General features: G+C 50.2%; 1 protein-coding gene across 10 annotated transcripts in view; it reads right to left on the bottom strand.

Annotated features, from left to right (window-relative positions):
• Positions 1-19,780, bottom strand: part of KCNMA1 (potassium calcium-activated channel subfamily M alpha 1) — a 708,582-nt gene extending 688,802 nt beyond the window's left edge. For 7 of the 10 annotated variants that reach the window (XM_072971250.1, XM_072971249.1, XM_072971247.1 and 4 more), the window contains exon 1: positions 19,030-19,561. In XM_072971250.1, the coding sequence (XP_072827351.1) occupies positions 19,030-19,401 (372 nt within the window). In that variant the 5' untranslated portion in view covers positions 19,402-19,561. Of the gene's footprint in view, positions 1-17,944; positions 18,336-19,029 lie in introns of those variants that run through there. The other 3 variants (XM_072971245.1, XM_072971241.1, XM_072971239.1) reach the window with 3 other exon arrangements.
• Positions 19,781-20,687: the final 907 nt, after the last annotated feature.

Here is a 20,687-nt window from a genome sequence, read left to right as displayed (position 1 = left end):
CCCCTTCTCAGTGGCAACCTTACTATGGCTATTGATGGAGGAGACGGGTTTAAAATAACACTCAGTCTCCTCATAACAGGAGCCATCTGTTAAGCACCTAAGAGGCACTAAGGGCTCATGGTAATCATCTCATTTAACCTGCACACACAAAAAAGAACCCTATGGGGCAGGTATTTTCGGTATTCACATTTTACTGATGAAGAAAGTAAGCTTAAAGAGATTAAGTAAGTCACCCACAGCCACCAAGCTAGCGCAAAGGAGATCTGGGATTTAAGCCCACCTCCATCCAGCTCCAAGGCTAAGCTAGAAGTTCACAAGCCTGAGTTGAAGGGACCAAAGGTAACAAATCAAAACGAATGCTGCTCCTATGCTGTCAAAACTCAAAGCATTTCTAGAACTTTTCTTTGGAAATCACCTAAAGAGGTAATTTACACACCACCCAGAACCTTCAGACACTTAAGTGTAATCATAACGACACATTTGGGGGACCAGGAGTAACTTACCCATGTTGGCTTCCCCTCTTATTCATTACGCTTGCCTGCAAACTCCCTCAGACAGTTTCTTAAAATCAAACTGACTTTCAAATACTGACAGATGTCACCCCAGCCATATTCAAAAGAAGGCACCGATGCTATCACACACCTGTTTCCAAGGAAAGACCCTCATTTTCCAAGGAAGAAAGAAGCCACTTGTTCTTTCAGTCCTGCATTTATTTGAGAAGAATTTTGTGATGCTGGACCCTGCTGGTGGTTGCTAAGGAAACAGGGATAAACATTAAAAGGTCCCTGTCCTCTTGGAGCCCTCAACACGGGGATGATAGTTCATGCAGCCCCATGCACTACAGACGCAAAGATGGACAGCATACAGTCCCAGAATTCAGAAATGCTACAACCCAGCAGGGAGACAGGCATGCTAGCCACCCCTCTGGAAAACAGAGTGACCACCTAGGAGGTGACTGTCATGGTCCATGTTGGGAAAAGAGTCAGTCTCTCAAAAGGGCGCAACAATAACTAACACTCATATAGCCCTTGTGATGTACCAGGTGCTATCGTAATCAATAAACACATACTATCCTCCCAACACACCCATGAAGTGGGATTGTTACTAGTCCCACTTTTCAGGTGAATAAACTGAGGCACCGAGAGTTTTACCAATTTGCAAAAGGTCTAAAAGTCAACAAGTAGCAGAACTATGATTTGAGCCCAAGAAGTCTGGCTCCAGACGGCATGCTCTTGCCAACTCCACCAAGCTAACTGGAGATTATCTGGACATGCGCGTACTGGTCCATTGGGTTTTAAAAGAGCAGCCACATCACTGATGTTATCACTCACGTTCGATCCCCTGTTGTCTCAGCAGTGAACACTTGAACTCACTCGCTTTGCTAAAACATGACATCTGAACTGGATGGAATGGGCTAAAGAGAAGTGACATTTCCAAGGGTGAAATACTTCACCACAGGGAGGAAAGCAAGGGACCTGGGGACCAGCCTCTGCCATCCACCTCCTTTCTGCTTTTGACGTTCTAGGCGAAGAGCCCTCTGGAGGTAATACTCAAAGAGGGAGAGAGCTGAGGGGAAGAAGATGCTTTCAAATCATAGGGAGGAGAGCAGGTGCCTGCCATCAATTCACCACCCCCTCACCATGGGGGAGAACAAGGGGCAACGTCATCTGGCCACAGCCAAGATGCCTTTCTCTTTGTTCTCTGTAAGGCAGAGGGAGGAGGCAGGTAAGCCCCTTGGTCCCTTTGTTCCTGGAGGTGTTTAAGAAGCAGAATAGCTTACAAACTGAAGGCAAGGACAAGAATGGGGAGAGCTGAGGGAACCCCAGAGCAGCACAGGCAGCAGCTAAGAGTTAACACTCTGAAGCCAGAGAAGTCTGAGTCTGAGTGGAACCCTGCCACTTACTAAGTGACGCCCTTGGGCAAGTGCTATGCCCACTGCAAGCCACAGTGTTGGCTGGGCTATAAAACAGAGACAGTGGTAATAATTTCTACAACACAGACTTCTTGAGAGGATTAAGTGAGATAAAGCACAGAACGTGCTTAACAGTGCGTGTGATACCTAGTAGCACCCCGTGTTAATATTCAGCATTATATCCTGGATATTCAGTTTTCACACTGAATATTAACATTCAGTATTAACATCCAGTGTTATTATTGGTTCATAGTCATGGTTAATTATGGCAGAGTCGGCTATGGATGGCAAAACCCCTCAGCCCGGTTTTCCCGCAGTGTGGCATTCTGGAGCCCCTCTGAGTGTTCTCTAAATCCACCTCCTACTCCTCCTGGGCGCACAACCACACTTTCCAGGATGCCTTGCAGTTAAGATACCACGGGACAGCTCTGGTCAAGGGACTGCCTGGGCAGAAGTGATGTGAATGACTTCCAGGACTACTTTCACAAAACCACACTTCATGATCCTTGTTTCTCATTCCAAATCTGTCAAAGGGATGCAGAGGATTCAGCCTAGACCTTCAGGGCCCCCAAGAGATGGCAGGTCCACAGGTGTAAGGAGTCAACCTTGAATGACTGCTTGGAGGAAGACCCCATCCCCAACCCCCCCACCGCTATCAATAGTAGTTTATATGAGCAATACATAAACTTCTGTATGAAGTCCCTGACATGTTGAGGTTGTTTGTTACAGCAGCTGGCCTAGCCTAATACACATAATTCATCATGCTCCAGGATGGTCTCATGGGCCCCTCTTAGTTCAGTGCTTCCATGACTACTGCATGCACCACAGAATCTAGATACCATAATACGGTCCAGGAGAGAAATTAGCAGCTGTGATTGGTTGGGTGCACAAAGCATGAGGAAGAGCCAGGAGCAACTCAAGAGAAGCAAAGGAAGGGCCCCTAGTCTAGAAGAAACAGGACAGCCCAGCAGCAATGTGACCTGCGTGCAGGTTGGGCTCTGGGTTCTTCATGAGAACAGTGTAGTGCAGTGGAAAGAGTGTGGTCTTTGAGGCCAAAAAGACCAGAATCCATACCTGCCCATGATTTACTGAGGAAAGTAAACCTCTCTGAGCTTCACTTTCCATGTAATGTGGGTAACAGCACCTGCCTTCGTGTTCTGGGACTTCATGCTGGTATCTTGAAATCAGCCACAGTGGGTGTCTTTACACCACAGGAATTGACAAATGCTACCAATAGGGGCTTTCTTCCTAGAGATCAAACACTTGCCGGCACAGCGCTGGGTAAACAGGAAAGCGCTAAGTGGAACAGGAAAGGGAGGACAAGGAAAGAGAAATCCAGGTAGAGTGCAGGGATGTGGGAAGGCCCAGAGGTATAAGAACAGAAAGCTTAATGAAGTGAAGGAAATCCTACGCGGCCGAGTGCAGAGAGCTTGGGAAGGAACCCAGACAGAGGGCAAGAGCCTTTAATGCTAGTTACTTGTTCTCATCATCTATGGCTACATAACAAGTCACCTCAAAATGCAGCAGCTGAAAACAGTCATCTCATTTTCTTCGTGATTTTTAAGGCAGGAATTCAGGAAGGGCTGAGCTGGCTGGTTCATCTCTTGACTTACGTCAGCCGGGGGTGGGGTGGGGCAAACCCCTTCCAAGGTGGATTCTTGCCACCACGTCTGGTGCCTTGGTGCTCCCTGGACAGTCTCTCTCTCTCCCCCCAGCCCCCTCCACGTGGAGCTCATCCTGCAGGGCCTCCCCATGAGATATGGACTTGCCACAGCATGGTGCTGGCAGGGTAGTCAGACTTCTTTATATGGTGGCCAGCTGCTCATAAGCCAGGGTTCCAGGAGAGCCAGAGGGAAGCTCCAAGGGTTCTCCCCAGCTAGTCTCGAAGTTGCAGAATCATTCCTGCCACATCCTATTGATTATGAGCAAGTCGCAGAGCCAGCCCTGCTTCCAAGTAGGGGACTAGCCAACAGCATAAACACCAGACTCGTGGTTCACTGAGGGCCTCCTTTGAAGACGAGCTGCCACGCTGTTATTGATCAGCCAATGCCCACAGCCCACCCTCCAGAACCACCTGGAGGAGGCACAGATTAAAAAAGAAAAACACCAGCCTCGGCCGCAAGGAGCATTCAACAGACGATGCTTACACAGGATGGAGAGAACAGAGTGGGGGTGTCAAAGGAAAGGACTAGACCCGACTCAGGCGAGTAGAGAAGGCTTCCCAGGAAAGTGACCTTCCCAGCAAGTGAACAAGCCTTGAGGGATATGAGAGACAGAGAAAAGGGTTGGAAGGCAAGGAGTGGGCCAGCCCTGAGGCCACTGCCCAGCCTTCTTCCACATCTGGGACCAGCTGTGGACCAGGCCAGGCCACCTCCCCACATCCCAGTACAGGTGTGTCGCTCAGGCCTGGGCACTCTGCAGCAGAGCAGAAGCAGCCGTTGACAGTGCCAGCGCAACGCCGGCCCGCGAGCCTATCCAAACCATCAGGGCTCGGGGAGGAGCGTGGACGGCAGACATGTTTACTCTGGCTCGACCTCCTCACCCAGAACCAGCAGGCACCACGACCGGCAGAAAGGCCAGTTACGCAATCACCCTCGCAGCCACCTGCCAGCCTCTAAGCCCCAGCCCGGCCGCCAGGCCTGGTGGGAAGACTGCTGCGGCCGAACAGGCCGGCCTGGCCTCCGACTGCCATTTTCTGTACAAGCACAGGATGCTCTGCTGACAAACACCTGGGGACAGCAGGGGCCGTGGGAGGGAGCTAAAAATAGCACAGTGTGCAAGGAGAGGACTTTTCCAAATCCTCGGGGTCCTGTCACTCCTTGTCCACGGGCCTTAGGAACACACAGGCTGGCACCCAAGCATTCCCCCTTCTCAAAGGCTCACGCTAAGAATCAGTATGGGGACCTGTGGCCCTTCCATGTCACAGTGATCAGAAATCACAGACACAGCCTGTCCTGGGGGCTGGGCCTAGGCACAGGCAGGCTGGGTCCACTTTCACACCCCCACATTCGCAGTGGGCTGTCTCTGGCCACCCTCACTCAGACTAATTCTCTGTGTTCTCCACCTTTTCTGAATCTCAGGTTCTTGGTGTTTCTCTTACTTATTTGGCCGTTAAGAATTACAGGCCTTGCACTGTATTTTTAATTTCTCATGTGAGGAGTGTATTATGCCAACCCAGCTAGATGCCTAGGAAAGTCACACATATGGACATGCGGGTTGTGCACTGCACAATTCCAGGGGCATCATTCATGACTGCAGTGTGCAATCCTGCCAGGGAGGAAATGATGTCTTACACAACCCTGTGTCCCTGGGAAAAGAAGAGGCACACAAATAAAGATTCGTAGACTGACCAATTCATCTCTGCTTCCAAACATTCTATGCATGGGGTTTGGCAGGCACAAGGCCACAATGCCCAGTGGTCTTCAAAGAAGTCCATATTGTGATACAATAATGTATTTCTAAGCCGTGGAGGTGGAGAGGGGCAAGGAATTGATCTTTCTAAAGGCAAGGGAAGATTCATAACCACTGAATAAGTTACCACTACCGCCTTCTGAGTGTGCAGATTAAATTCTCTGTCCCACCGACATCAAAAATGCACTTTCTTTATATCAGGCCAGGGAATTCAGAGATATTTATTTGCTTTTCATAGCATTTCCACTCTTTTAATAACACAGTTTCAGGGTTTGAGATATGAGCAAATAGCATGTGGGAATAAGACAGCACCATTCCACATCAGGATGCTCAAGTTCTGAGCTTAATGATCAGCCTTTGCGAGTGAGTGTCAAACTTTTCCACTGCTCTGCTGTCTCCTGCATGTGAGTGCACATGCACACACACATACGTACACACACACACACCTTTCAAGGTTTTTAAAATATGCTTGAATTCTTCATCCTACTCTTAATACCTTCCATGTTTATATTAATATTAAAACTAGTGTTCTTATCCAAAATTTCAAGGAAGATTGATACTCAAAAAATGCCCTAATACGTATTCTGTGCCTTCACACCGCCCATCCCACCACCACCAACACAGGGATATGGTATGTGCGCCCTAGTTCATAAAATGCAATCATGTACTATTTGATGTGAATCCCACAGCAGTCCTACAGTTGTGCAGTTAGCAACCTGCACAACTGCACACAGCACACCTGCTTACCAGCCAGAGAAAAGGTGATGAACCCATTTTCCAGCAAGGAAAACCAAGACTTAGAGAAATTAAAAGGACTAGATAAACTTTAGGGTGCATTTCTATCCAATAGTACAGAATTCTCTGAACTTGTCCAAGGGATCTCACATCTCCCCTAGGGATGGTGTGTGAGTCTCTACACATGGATTTCTCTTCTGAGTCCTTGATCTTCACAGCTCCCTTTACTCCATGGCAGGGATGAGCCGAGGAGATTCTCCCACTATAGGAGGTAAGACTAGAGGTGGACAGTGCAGGGGTTAGACAGGTGGGCTCCACTGCTCACCTGCCTGGATTTACACCTGGCTCTGCCCTTCACAAGTGTGTGACCTTGGACAAGTCATTCAACTTCTCCATGCCTCACTTTCCTAACCTATAAAGTGAGGATGATAATAACCCTTATTTCACTGGGTTGTCTTGAGGATTAAATAATAAACAGCTTAGAAACTACTACAGTAAACATTCAATGTTTGTTATCCAAAAAAAAAGAGAGAGAGAGAAAACTGTACTCCCTCTGCCTCAGTCTTCTCATCTGTAAACTGGGAACTATAAGTGTTTCCTCCACAGGACTGTTTTGAGGATTAAATAACATAGTAACATAAGGAGTTTTAAACAGTGCTTGATGCATAGTAACTTCTAAAAAAATGTGTTATTAATCTGTTTCCTAAAAGGCCAGTTACTTCAGTTTGGTAAGAAAGACCAAAACAAAAACACCAGTTAGTGTAGAGATCAATGCAATGTCTGAGGACGAAGAGGGAAAAGACTAAGAGAGAATGATGTTTGGGGATCAACTGCTAAATTCCTAAAGCAGGTAGCAAACAGGCCTCATTAGTGATTACAGGTCTCTGCTTTCAATGAATTCTTTCTGAGGTTGGGACAGAAAGAGGAGCAGAGGTGAACAGGCACTGGTGAGGCAGGGAGGAAAAACGGAACCACTCACTTGCTGGCTTCTCTTTTCAGCATTAAAGTCGTTTTAAAGCCTTGCCTAGCACTTAAATAGCACCATCCCTGGAGATAGCTGTTTCGGTTTCATTACAGTCTGTGTTCATAGAGTACAAATAGAAACCTTCGTGATTTTATTAGTTTCCATGCAACTCAAGAGAGATTTGCATGATAACATTTCAGCTCCTGACTTAAAGAAGGGACCAATTAAAAATATAGTGCTTGCATTGCCTGTCACTGGAAAATGAAAAGCTTCCCAGAGTTTTAAAAAATGTCTGTCTTATTTGGTTCGTGGCCATAAATCCACCATTCGGTACTGTAGATAGAAAAACCACAGTCTAAATTTTCAGTTGATTTTGTAAGAAATACATGCAGGATGTCTGCACCCGCCAAGAAGAGTTAAACTGCCATCTAGAAAATCTAAGGAAGTATTTTCATCTGGGCCTTGTCAAGTCCTACACAATCACCAATTCGCTCCATAACACCCCAAAGCTACCTGGCACACTGTGGATCTGGGAAGTGTTAATGGAATGTATCTGTGACAAGTTAAAATTTAATACGTGGCCCCGGGAGCATAATCTGATTGGTGTTATATAACCGAGGAGACTATTCAAACGGTTCTGATGTGCTGGCTGCTTACGATTTGGGGTGGGGGAAGGATTTTATTTCAGAACTTACTGACAGTGTTGGGGATAGCGATGGGGGTCCCATCAGATACTCTCTCCTTTGCCACAGAAGCTGCGGTCACCTTATCCCTGCTCTGGGCGGCTGGAATGCTCCGTGGAACAGGGCTGGGATGAACATTCTGGCTCCGGGGTTGCCTTCTGGGGCAAGTTAAGGGAAAGCACCAAAGTATAAGTACATGAGCACCACCTCCTCTTTAATCAAAGTTTCTTTTCATTCCCAACCGCAACAAAGCCAGCCTATCATAGGGCACTGCTTCTAGTCTGGTCTATAATCTAAGACATTTTCAACCTTTCCCCGACACCAGAAATTAAAATTAAAACCTCAACAGTGGCGTGGCCATGTCGCTAGAAGTAACAGCATAGTCACCAAAACCTATTTCTGAGAGTTTTTTTTTTTTTAATGACAAGTTTGATGGTATTTCCAATAGGGCCTGTGTCCCCAGACTGTAATTCTTAAGTATGCCACCTCACCAAAGTCAATGTTGAAGTTCTGGGGACATGTCAACCAAATTTCACTCTCGTGATTCACAGAGGAACAGAACTGCTCCCTGGGCCCACGGCCTTGAGTAAGTTAGCCTCGGGTTCTTGATCAGGTAAAAATCATACCTTTGAAATCTGATTTAAGAAATGGCTGTATATTGAAATCACTGAATCAGAGAGCATGCTACATATGAGAAAACTGGGGCCCAGAGGCAATGACTTGCTTAAGGTATCACAGCTACTTGTGTGTCAAAATCAAAAACTCCAGTGGTCCTTTAACTTCACACACCATCAAACCAGATTCAGTGGACAGAAAGTAGGTTGTTCAGTCTGTTCTGCTCTCACTCTGGGTACCATCTAAATCAAACAAGGCCATTCTGGGCACGTCTCCTGGGACTGCCATTTACCAGTCCTTAGAGGAAGGATACCAGCTGCCCCACGGACACACACGAGCACCACAATGAAGAAGGTGCCCAAAGACAGTGATAATCATCTCCAGGAAGCGGGGTCTGGAGGGATTTTTTTCCTTTTTAAAAAAATGTTAATGGCAGTAAAACAGACGTAACATAAAACATACCATCTTAACCATTTTTAAGTATACAGCACCGTAGTATTAAGTGTACTCACATTGCTGCACAGAACCTTTTCATCTTGCAAAATTGAACTTCTGTATCCATTAAACAACTCCCCATCCCCTCTCCCCCAGGCCCTGGTAACCCCCCTTCTACTTCCGTCGCTATGGATCTGACTACTCTAGGTGCCTCATGTAAGTAGAATCACACAGTACTTGTCCTTTCGTGACTGGCCTATTTCACTGAGCATAATGTCCCCAAGGCTCATCCATGTGGTAGCATGCATCAGAACTGCCTTTCTTTTTCAAGCTGAATAATATTCCATTGCATGTAGAGACCACATTTGTTTATCCATTTATCCATCGATGGACATTTGGGTTGCTTCCACATTTTGGCTATGATGAATAATGCTGCTCTGAACAGGGATGTGCAAATATCTCCTTTTGGATGTGTACTGAGAAGTGGAATTGCTGGATCATATGGTAATTCTATTTTTAATTTTTTTTTTTTGAGGAACCACCATCCTGTTTCCCATAGTAGCTGCATCATTCAACATTCCCACACGCAGTGCAGCCAGGTTCCAATTTTTCCACATCCTCACCAACACTTGTTTTTTTCTGGATTTTTTGATATAGTAGCCATCCCAGTGGGTGTGAGGTGTCCTTTTTTTTTTTTTAATTGCCTCTCTGTCCTGACTACATTTTCTACAAAGAATACAGCCACATTTAGGATTAAGGACAAAAGTGTAAAACACAAATTGAAAAAGAAATCTTTCAGGGAAAACAGGGTTTCACATGAACATAAGAAATGGATTTTTTTTTAGGACAGGCAAATTATTGACTTCTGACACCACTCCTATCCTCTTCAAGAATCCTGCCACCTGACTGGCTGTGGCTGCCACAATCTATGGGAGAAATGGCCACACTCACGGGTAGCTAAAACAACTCCTCTAAGCACCGTAAGGGAAAGTGCTCCCAGATGCATAAAGAAGAAAAACACTGTATTAAGCGTTTGCCTCCTAATGTTGGTCATGAAAATCCCCAGCACTTGTATAAATCTTTTCATCTTCCAAATCTTTCCTCAGGGCCTTGGAGCCCTTATCTCTGAGTTTTCCATTTGCTAATCATTATTATGTCCACTTTTTCCCCTTCCCGAATCACAAAAAGTCTACTTTTCAAAGTCACGAAAAGGGAAAGCAAGTTAATGAGGCAACTTCTCCCAAAGAAGAGAATTCTGCTCTCACATAACAGGCACACGAAGAAGAGCCCTAAGAAACCTTATAACCCCTGGCATCTTGGGCCACTGGGCCACACAGGCCCCATGCTAGCAATTAACTGGAGGGAACTTCTCACTAGAAAAGCTAAAATCTTCCAAAAGGGAAATCACTCTTTCCACTGGTCTTTATAGAATGCTGCACTCCTTGGGGGTGGGGCCACTTGGCATGATTTGTTCATTAAGACAAAAAGTAAAGGAACTGAAAGCAAAACCCATCCAGTCACATAGTTAGCCAACCTCTAGCTCCCAGAAGAGAAATTCCACTTTTCTGTGTGTAAACATCTCCCACTAGCCGCTGACCTTCCTCACCCTCCTCTCTTGCATGCTCTCTTTTCTTGTTCAGCAAAACAGGGGCAGCACTAGAATGTAGAAGCCCAGAGGAGAAGAGATCAGATGAGCAGTTGGAGAGGAATAATCCTCAATTCTAGGAGCAGCTGTATTTAAATCATCCAAAAAAAAAAAAAGGCTCAAGATCTCTGTCTGTTCTCTCTCCTTTGGGAAGAGCCAACAACTAGAAAGCAGAGCCCAACTGGGGCTTCTTAGCAAGGGATCCGCACTCTGCATCTGGATCCCTGGCATCCTCCCCAAGTCACATCTGCTCTCAGCCAAGCCCAGTGCTAACTCTGAATGGAGCTAAACTCTAGAAACACTGGGCAGATTCTAGTGACAAAGAAGTGACCCGATGGCTCAGAGACGGCCAAATCCTCACCCACTGCTTCTGACAAGACCCAATACATCACACAGGGTAAAGCACCAGAACTAATATCCAGGTTGGGCTGTTGTGCAAACTCTGGGGCATGGGGCAGGGGGAAATCTCAAGGCCTCTGGGGTAGAAGGACACCAGAAGTCATGAGAGAGAAAAAGAAAGTGGGGTCCCTGCACGGGAGCAACACAGGTGGGCATTCTACATCTCAAGAACACTGCTGACATCTAAACCCCACCCAGCTCTGCACATTCCTGGGCCAGATTTGGAATTTGAAATTTATCCCCCACCAACACATGTTCTGTGTATCTTGGAAACAGCTCAGAAGCAAAGAGGGACTAATACAAGGAGAAAGACCTTTCCATTCATTCTAAGGTGGGTTTGTGCACAATGGAACAGTGGCCTGAGAAGATCATGAGCATCCCTGCCCTCTCTGGAGATGGGGCCAAGGGCTCCCAGCACTGGCACGGAGGAGGAGGTAGGACCCCGGCCCCAAACCACCTTTCCACTACCATGACATCCAAATTCCACATGCTTCTATGCCTGCAAGATCAACTAACCTGCAAACTTCAGTCCCTCTGCTCCTAGACTTGGCAGGAATCACTAGGGAAGCAGGGACATCCAAGAAAGGCAGAAGAGGAGAAGGAAGGAGAGAAAAAACACAGGCATTCCTGTGCCTTTGAAAAGGCCGGCGTCACCTGGGTCCGGTCCCCGAGGAAACCTGGTAGGGAAGCCCATGAAAGAGCATAGAGAATATGAAGTAAATGAGATGTTTTAAATAATTTCGCTTTGGGACCACGTAAAGGAGCACTGGTCATACAAGTAATGAGAGCTTATAGGGAGAAGTTTTAGAGGTTCGGCTTGACAACGTTGAATATATCCATTCTGGAGCTGGACTGCCAATTACACTTCCAAATTGGCAATCAGACATTATGCCCCAAAGACAGGCACCAAATACTGCCAAAAACAGAGCAAATTCCATCTGCAAGCAGCCATGCTTTTGAAGCTGTCCCATCCCCTGCCTGACTCATCCACCTCGCAAACAAGTGCTCATCGGGAACAAATCCTTGTGATCCACTGGTCAGGGGAGACCGGGGCGGCATGAATAACTGAAATCCAGAAATGACTCAAACATTATTGTGTCACCAAATCCAACCCCTTCCCTTCACTCAGAGTTCCTCTATAGCGTCTAATAAATTACCCAAAAAAGCAGCAAAATGTATTTGCACCTACAACAGTCCCACACAGCCACCCCCAACCAAACCAAATGGAAAGGGCCCTCCCAACACATATGTGCACTTGTATTTATATGACTCAGTTCCTGCCCTCAGGGGGTTTGCAGGCAACTCATAGACCAGACGTGGGCATACACTGTCAGAAGATAACTGAATTTTCCTTCTCTCTCCTCCATGCTGTCAAACAAACAGTCTTATTTTACCCCAGGCACCTAGCTCAATTCCTGACAGAGGATGCACTTACTACGCAATAGAAGCAAAAACAACTGTAATAACCATGAGAGTTCTCTGGGGACCTACTGTGTGCTGGGCACCATGCTAAGCCCTTCATTTAATCTGAAGATGCTCATGATAAAAGTTTATTCCGGGTTCTCCCCTGAATGATGGAACAACACAAAAAGCACTTCTCAAGGAAAAAGTGCCTGACAGTAGGAGCTGTAAAAACCCAGACAGTATGGTGAGAAAAGGAACTACTTCCAATTTCATCTGCTAGAATTCTCAAGAAGTACCACCGGAGGGTGGCATAGCACAGTGCCACACGTCTCTCCCCACTCAGCGATCAGGCCTCGAGCCCACTCCTTTCAAGTTGGACTCTCTGTGTGGAAAGGCCCACCCAGGTCCCTATGGAAAATCAGGCTGGCAGTTTTGCTGCTGGCTGACTTGCAGCAGTCCACAGGGCGTGACCGGCAGCTGGCTTCCTGGAGCATCAGCACAGTGCAGCCCTGGCTCCGCCATGAGCCTCTAATTTTGCAGGAAGGTGGTTTGGCTGAGTTGCCATCCTGGACTTTGGAAAGCCTCACCCCTCACAGCCGGACCCGCGGGTGTGAGGGAAAGCCCACACTCGGGTGGGCAACACACACACTGTACCCCAGACGTCTAGCAGGATGCTGCTCTGGCCGCCACAACTCAACCCCAAACTGACAGCGCTTGTGGGTGCCTTGGGAGCGAACATGCCAACAATCAGCTTTAGCAATTAGTGCCCAGACTGAACCGTGGCAACTCGGAGAGGCCTGAACTGAGTTTTCTCCACCTGGCTGTCCTGGCACAGTGAACCTTTCCTCTTCTCGACCCTTCCCAACTGCTGGAGAGCTGGGAATTTCCATCTTTAAAACCAGGCACGTCTTCAGGGAGGGACTGCCTGGAGACGGAGCAATGGACCAGATCCTTGCTTCTCAAAGCATGATCTGTCCGGCACAGGCATCACCTGGCAGAAATGCAGAATCTCCGGCCCCACCCTGGACCTTCTGAATCAGACTCTGCATTTTAATAGCTCTCCAGGTGATTTGTGTGCATATTAAGGTGTGAGAAGCCCCAGGAATAGACAAACTAGATGCTCTCTCCAGCCACTGGAGGCAGAGCTCTATACCCCAGCTGCACATCCCTTGAGCCTTCCACCCAGAGTGCTGGGACACCCCTGTATCACAGGGTAGGCCCCAAGTCTCCTCCTCCATGTGCCCAGAGCAAAGGTTCCACCCACTCAAGAAGCATTTCAAAAAAGGACACTCTCTTGATCTGCTCCCTGCTGTGCACAGAAAGGCTGTGGAATTTCCATGGTCCTGCGGGAGGCTGACCTTGCCTGACCCCCAGGCAGGTCACAGGAAGATCAGTGTTCTCTGCAGGGCTCCAGGAACTGCGGCATCACAGCACAAACACAGCCCTTCTCACTGGAACCACAGAGGCGGCCCTCCAGGCGCTCCACAGCCCTGAAGTCCCAGGAAGGCAGTGTTGGCTGCTGTGATTCACAGACTAGCACGGCCACTGCCGCTGTGAGCCGGGGACACCCCAGCTTCCCACTTTGAGAAGGAGGTCCTGGCACTGCAATCCAATGCCTACCTGATTCCTTAACCCCCCCACCCCCGGCTTCTCTTGCCCTGGCAGAGACAGGGAGAGACCCAGAGGGGGAGCACGCATTCCCTGTGCCAGGCACACAATGAATGGCCCTTGGAGTCCTCTCCCCTCCAGGCCACACGCTAGGGCAGCTCTTCCTTTCCTCCTGATTCGTGTTTGCACAAGGCCCCTGGGCACCAGGAGGTAGGGCCAGCACATAGCTTGTGGTCACCAGTGTCCTTCCAGGAAATGCTATAAAGTGGGGTCAGTGAGAAGACCTATCCCGAAGGGCCGTGCTGGATTACAATCACCAGTGCAGAGATGAGGAGACTGAAGCACAAAGTGGTGAAGTCCTTGCCCAAGGTCACACTCTTGGGCAGGCTTGACATCTAGGCCCGCTGCTCAAAGTGAGCGCAGCCAAGAGCAGCTGGACCAATTCCTCTACCTCACAAGACTTCTCCAAGCCCATGACGTGACACTCCAAGGGGCACGCAGGTGTGCTCTGACTCATAATTTTGTTTCACAAGCTAACTTCAAGGGCAAGTGCTCCGAGAACACACTTGGGGAAACAGTGCTCTGCGGGCCGTCAGGATAAAGCTGGTCCAGGTAGAGAGGACCCCGGCCAGGAAATTGCGACATTATCAAGGGAACAGGTCTGTGAGCTCTGGACTGGGGATAATAAGGGTTGAATTCAACCCTTCTCAAGAGACACTGGACAGACACACCTGCTCTCCAAACCTTCCCGTTCTGCTAGGGCTGCAGCTCCCGGGGCCCCACGATGACTCCCTGGCCATCAAAGCACTAGCTATGCTGCCAAGTCCTCATCCAGAGTCCTCTTAGGTCGCCCCTCCCCAGCCTTCCAGCCTTGCAATAGCCAAGAGCCATGAGCCCAAACCTCAATCTGATCCTAACTGGTTGTTTGACCCAAGGACAATCAACTTCACGGTCCAGAGGTCCCTTTTGGTTCAAAAGCTCTATTTGTTATAGCCTGTGCCCTTTCAGGGCCAAAATTTCGAGGAATCAAAGAGAAAATTAAAAACCTACCACTTTAAGGCGCTATGATAGCTTACAGACCTGCTAAGCAGCAGGCATTTGCTGGGTGCTACATACCCATTCTTGGCACTCCGTATAGGAATACAAAGGAAGCATCATTACGCCCTTCTTTCGCAGGTGAAGAAACCGAGCTCAACATGGCTGCCAGCCACAGATGCCCAGCTAAGAGGCGTGAGATTCATGATTTGCACTTGGGTCTGTCTGATGGCAGAGTCTCTATAAAAGCATGCATTTCCAGAGAGAGAGAGCCAGAAAAGAGAAAAGCAAAAGCTCTCTGGACGAGGGAAGGTCACCTGGAGCTCCCCTGTGACTGGGACCCAAGCACTTCTCCAAGGCCACCCTAAGTAAGCTGATGAAAAGGGAGCATGTGAAGGTCGTCCAATGCAGCCGATCTCCAGGATGACAGGAGGCACCAGGGCCAATCTGGAATCAAGAATTCGGAGGCACTGAAGCTCCAGCCCCGATTGGATGCGTCAGGACAGACCCTGGGTAATTACCACGCCATAATGGGATCTGATATTTATATTGGTCACAAGCCTGACAGAGAAAACGTGTTGTTTTCTCAGACACAGCCAAGGAGACAACACCTCCATAATTCATCACATGCAGACCATACTTGATCAAACCCAAACTCCTATGGGCAGGTCAGCTCCAACAGAGAGCAGGATGCGTCTAAGCCTGGGCCACGTGAGGCCCCCTGGCAAGCCACAGCTCCACAGGAAGCCGGCCTCAGTTTCCCTAGGCATTTAAAGAGAAGCAGACTGCGTGCTGGAAGAGGAGTAGAAGATGGGAATAAAAACACACAAATGCTCCAAGGCTGGAGAACCACAAAACACGTTCTGAGCTAGAAACTTTACTCATAGTTCACCAGCTCCTTCTACTGTCCCCCACTGAGTCACAGAGCAGGAAGGGACATGAGCATTCCCAGAACTCAATCCCCACATTTTACACATCGGGAAAGAGCCCAGAACCAGAGAGGTTAGACGACTTCTTCAAGGTCACCACCTTATTCAGGCTGCCAGAGCAGCTCCCCATTCACTACCGTCTGCAACTGGCTTGGACCTCAGAACGTCACAGCCAAATGAATAGAAGGCTCTGATGAAACCCAACAGGGAATGAAACAGTAACGTGAAAAAGTACAGCAAAGAATATAGTACTGGAATGACTGTGTCCAAGTTCCTAACAGGGGGGAAATGTGATTCTTTTTCTTCTTTACTTCCTAAAGAAATCCATATACTATTCTTTCCAAGATAGTCAAGTCATGCATGATTGGAGAATTCAGAGGCAAGGGGACTAAGGATGAGACGCCTTGTGATGTACGTCCAGTTTCAAGTTCCTTTGATGGAAAAGGATGGTGCAGTCCCAGAGACCAAATGCTTGTGATTCCAGAGCTCCTGCTGAAACTTATCTCCCCTGGAATTTCACATTCTTTTTAAAAGACCAGCCTTCCTCTGGACCCTAATTTCTGGTCAAATTATCTTTGGGCTAAACAAGGGTGAGGGTGAACATACTTGACAACTGGTAGAATTCTGCAGAAAAGCAGCCTTGGTTTGCTTGGGAAACCCAGCACTAAAATAATTATTCCCAACTTAAAGCCAAATGCATTCTTCCGAACAGTGTCTCGACAACTACCAAATACTTGGAAAGCAAAAAGAATGAGGGATTAAAAAAAAAAAAATACTGCAGAAAAATACAGACCTCAAGGTTAGGAAAAAAAAGCTTATAAAAGGCCAAAGTTACTGTTATGAGGCATAATGAGCTGTCTACACAGGTTTAATTAAGCAAATCAAGGAGCAAGTATTAAGAGATTCTGGGCATGTTTTAAAAGGGACTCTAATGGCACCAAAAGTGACCTGATCTCCTTCTATACTGGCCTCACGTCTTCCCAACCAACTGCAAGCATCCCTCACCCCAGGTTGATTCTCTGTAGAAACTTCCAGTTATGTCAACTCAGCACATCTTAGAGCCACAAACTATAGTCTGATACATAGGGACTGTTTTTTTCTAATCATCGTTGCCAAAAACCTATTTTCTTGAGAAAACTTATAGAAGTTATGCTTGGTCATCAGTTAAGACAGAGATTCTTTATGTGAATGATCCAATCAACATTTCATCACAGGCAACACAGTGGCATCGCTGTAACCCCTAGAGTAAAAAGACTTTCTTTAGAAGCTCTGTTTAAAACCCCAGGATCACAAAAACACCAAAGCTTATTTTGACTCACTGAAGAAAAAGTTTTCATTATGACCAACACTGCCCAGTTTCTGAAGGATAAAAAGGCCATTTAAAAGTTCACCAAAATCTCTCATTCTAGAGAACATTTGAGACTCGTACAACTAGGCGCTCTCTTTCCCCTAAGGGTAGTCACTGAATCTCAGTAAAGGAAAAAAAACTCTACCACTGAAGGCTGTCAGGGAGGTAGAAGAGAGGGGAGACGGGAATAAGAAGGCGTATGAGTAAGTGCTTGTCAGAAGAAGGACGAGGCAGGGGGCATGGTCTTGTGGGTCTCAGGGTTAGGACTTCGCTTAATCTGATGGCTGCTCTGGGATGGGGGGGTGGGGGGTTCTCCGCCATGACAAGTAAGGAGAAACCACTATGGCCAAGAATGTAACTCCAGAGAAAGCTGGCCAACATCTGGAGGCCTCCGGAGAGGTGGGAGGAGGAGGAAGAGAATGATGGCTTTTATTTTTCTACCTTATTTCCAACACACCAGTATTTTCCAAAGCACAAATGTGCTACCACAAAACACAGCTGAGCTCCAGCAGCCGACACAATGTATAATTAATGATCCGGAGAGAGAAAGCGTCCCTTCACCCTGGTGTGTCACCCCTGGCCCCTGTCTTATCTACTCCCGGCAGGGATTAAGGAGGCTGCTACCAGTTGCTATGCCCTGTGGAAGTTTGAGGGGTCCGCGGATTAACTTTATTAGAAAAGGTGTGAGCTTTCCCACCGAGACTGCCTCTGCCTTGCACTGTTCCCTAGTCCCCTTTGATCTCCTTTCCCTCTGAAAATGCTGGCGCTGGGAAGTCCCCTAGGTTAAAAAATTAGTCCAAAAGAAAGCAGCTCGGTCAATCTTTTCCAGTGCTTTCTTTTTTAATCTGCAGTATTCTATGAAAAACTGCCCCTGCCTCTCACCTTCAGACAGTGGCGGGGAAAAGAGGACATCTCTAGGGACACACGACGACAGACCAGGCAGTCTGCCTAGCAACCATACATAAGGTGTAGTGAGCCTCGGTGCTGGTGGGCGTCTCTGCGCCAGGAATAGCTTAAGCCAACATCCAGCCACCTCAAAAGCGCCAGGGAGGAGGCTTGCGGAAAACCCGCGGCCTCGGCCGGCTCTCAGGCGGACCTCCCGCTCCAGCTCCACGCTGTTGGTGGCATTTCCGGGGACCTAAAGGTGGTGGAATGGGGGCGAAAATATAGATGCTGAAGCACTTGGGATGCGGGTATCTTCCATGAGAACATCTAAGAGTCGGAGAGCAAGGGGACATCAGATTTGCGACCTCCCACATTCCTAAAGTGGCAGCCTTCATGGGTTGCCTCCAAAACTGGGATGCATCTCCCCAACTTTCTCTCGCCCATCCAGGTCCCCCCGCTTCCCCTGGCCATGTTCCTCCCCGGGGATTCCCTAGTCTAAAAGATGTTCTCCCTCGCCCCAAGGAATTTCCTTGCCTTGTGATGCCACGAACTCATCTCCCCAACAGGTTTCTAAAGTGCGGCTGACGTGTTCCCCCTCGCCCACCATAAGGAGCCTAGCGGCCGCAGGTAACCCACACGGAACATGCACCCAGGGGCCCCCAGCTTGCCGGGTGCCCGACGGGTCAGGTCTCCCCACCCCGGACCATTGTCCCCAAGCAGCGCGCGTCCCCTACCCCAGCCCCAGCCGCAGCCGCAAACAACCCTACAATAAACAAGGGGACGGGATTGGGCGTCCGCGTTCCGGAGCGCACCGGTTGGGGGCAACTCCTCAATCCCGGCGCGCCGCCCGCTGCCCCAGTCGGCGGGCGCCAGGAGAGCGAAGGGAAGGGAAAGCGGCGAAGGGAAGTCAGGCAGGGATGGAGGGAGGCACGGTGCTGTGAGGAGTAAGGAGGTGGGCTGCAAGGGACGCCGAGAAGCCGCGGGGCTGGCGCAGGGGGCGGGCGCCCGGGGCGCGCGTTACCTTCGTCTTGCCCCCGCAGTGGCAGCAAACGGTCCACAGGTACTTGAGCGTCCGCCACAGCAAGATGATGAAGAGGCCCCCAAAGAAAGTCACCATGGAGGAGGCCAGGAAAGCCCACCACATGCGTTGGCCCCGGCTGTCGCACGGCACCTCCATGGTCACTGGGATGATGAGCGCATCCATCTTGGGCTCGTGGACCGAGGACGAAGAGGAAGAGGAGGAGGAGGAAGAAGAGGAAGAGGAGGAGGAGGAGGACGCGTCTAGGCTGAGATGGTTCGCGTGGATATTGCTACTCATTCTAAGACTGCTGCCTCCGCCGCCGCCGCCGCCGCCGCCGCTGTTGCTGCCGCCGCCGCCGCCACCATTTGCCATAGCTAGCAACGGGCGGCCGGCGCAGGGGCTCGGGGGAGCTCCTCCCGCCGCCAGCGCCACCCCGAACACCCATCAACAGCCATATTGCTGCTACTGCTGCCGCCAATGCCGCCGCGGAGCGCGGGGAGGGGGCGGGGAGGCGCCTAGGCTCGGGGCGCTGTGCGCGACCTGGCGGGGTGCGTGGAGATATATACAGCGGGCCGCCGCCGCCGCCCGCCCGCCCTCCCCCCAGCCGCCGGCCCGCCCGTGGGGGGGAGGGGGACGGAGCGCGCGGGCAGCTCCCCTCCCTGGCCCGTCCCCCGCTCGCCCGGGGCTGCGCCGGCCCCGAGGGCCGAGAGCGAGGGGGCGCCGCGGACCGCCCGCGCCCGGGGTCTGCGCCGCCCCCGAGCCCGCCCTGGCTCTGCGCGCCTGCCCGGGTGCCCTCGGCGCGGCGCCGCGCCGCTCGCCGTGCGCCACGCGTGTGCGCCACGCGTGTGCGCCGCGCTCCGGCCGGGGACCCCCTCCCCGCGCGTCGCCCACGCCGCTCTGGGCTTATTAGTAGGCAACTCGTTAATAATGTCTCATCAGCCCCCTCCTGGGCGCCCCCTTGTCAGCCCTCCTCCCTCCGCTGCGCTCGGCTCCCGCTCGCCGCCCGGGTGTGCGCCGGGCCGCGGCAGGTTCACCGCGCCCGGCCCGCCGCTGCCGCCGCCGCTAGCCCATGCTCCCGGGATCCCAGAGCCGCGTCGCCACGCCGCTGAGCCTCCTCGGCCTTCGCTCGATCTTCCTCCTCGCTTCCTCAGGCTCCTCCTCGTCCCCGTCCTCGCCGACCGAGCCTCTTCTGCGCGCGACCCGCGCTCCCCGCAGCCGCCAGCAACAGCAGCTGCAGCAACTGGAGCCGGCGCGGGCTCAGGCCGCCCGAGGCAGGAGGGGAGGAGGCTCGGCGTGCTGACTCGCCTCGGCTCGGGGCTGGGCAGGGGGCCGGCAGACCCCTTGGCGGCGGCCTGGCATGCACCCCAAAGCCCGAATGCGCAAGGTGGAGTCCCAAACCCAGGCGCGGGACCAGGCACCTCTCTCCAAGATGCTGCGCCCCCAGCTGAGCTCCCTAAGGTACACGAGGAGGATGGCCGGGCACCCGTGGCAGGCCATTTTACCCAGAGGACCCTCCAGTGGGGAGGAGCGACAGCTATTGACTGCACAGGCTGGGCGCCCCAAGATCCTCAGGCTTCTGGAGTGTGGAGGACCCTTCTCCAGGAAACACTTCCTCGTTCTACCAACCCCCAGTTTGCTGTTCCCTGTCGCCTTCCTAG

This window comes from Vicugna pacos, chromosome 11 (assembly GCF_048564905.1).
Source record: "Vicugna pacos chromosome 11, VicPac4, whole genome shotgun sequence".
In the NCBI taxonomy this organism is placed as follows: Eukaryota; Metazoa; Chordata; class Mammalia; order Artiodactyla; family Camelidae; genus Vicugna; species Vicugna pacos.
The sequence above is the reverse complement of the archived record's forward strand: the minus strand, read 5'-3'. Positions and strand labels throughout refer to the sequence as shown.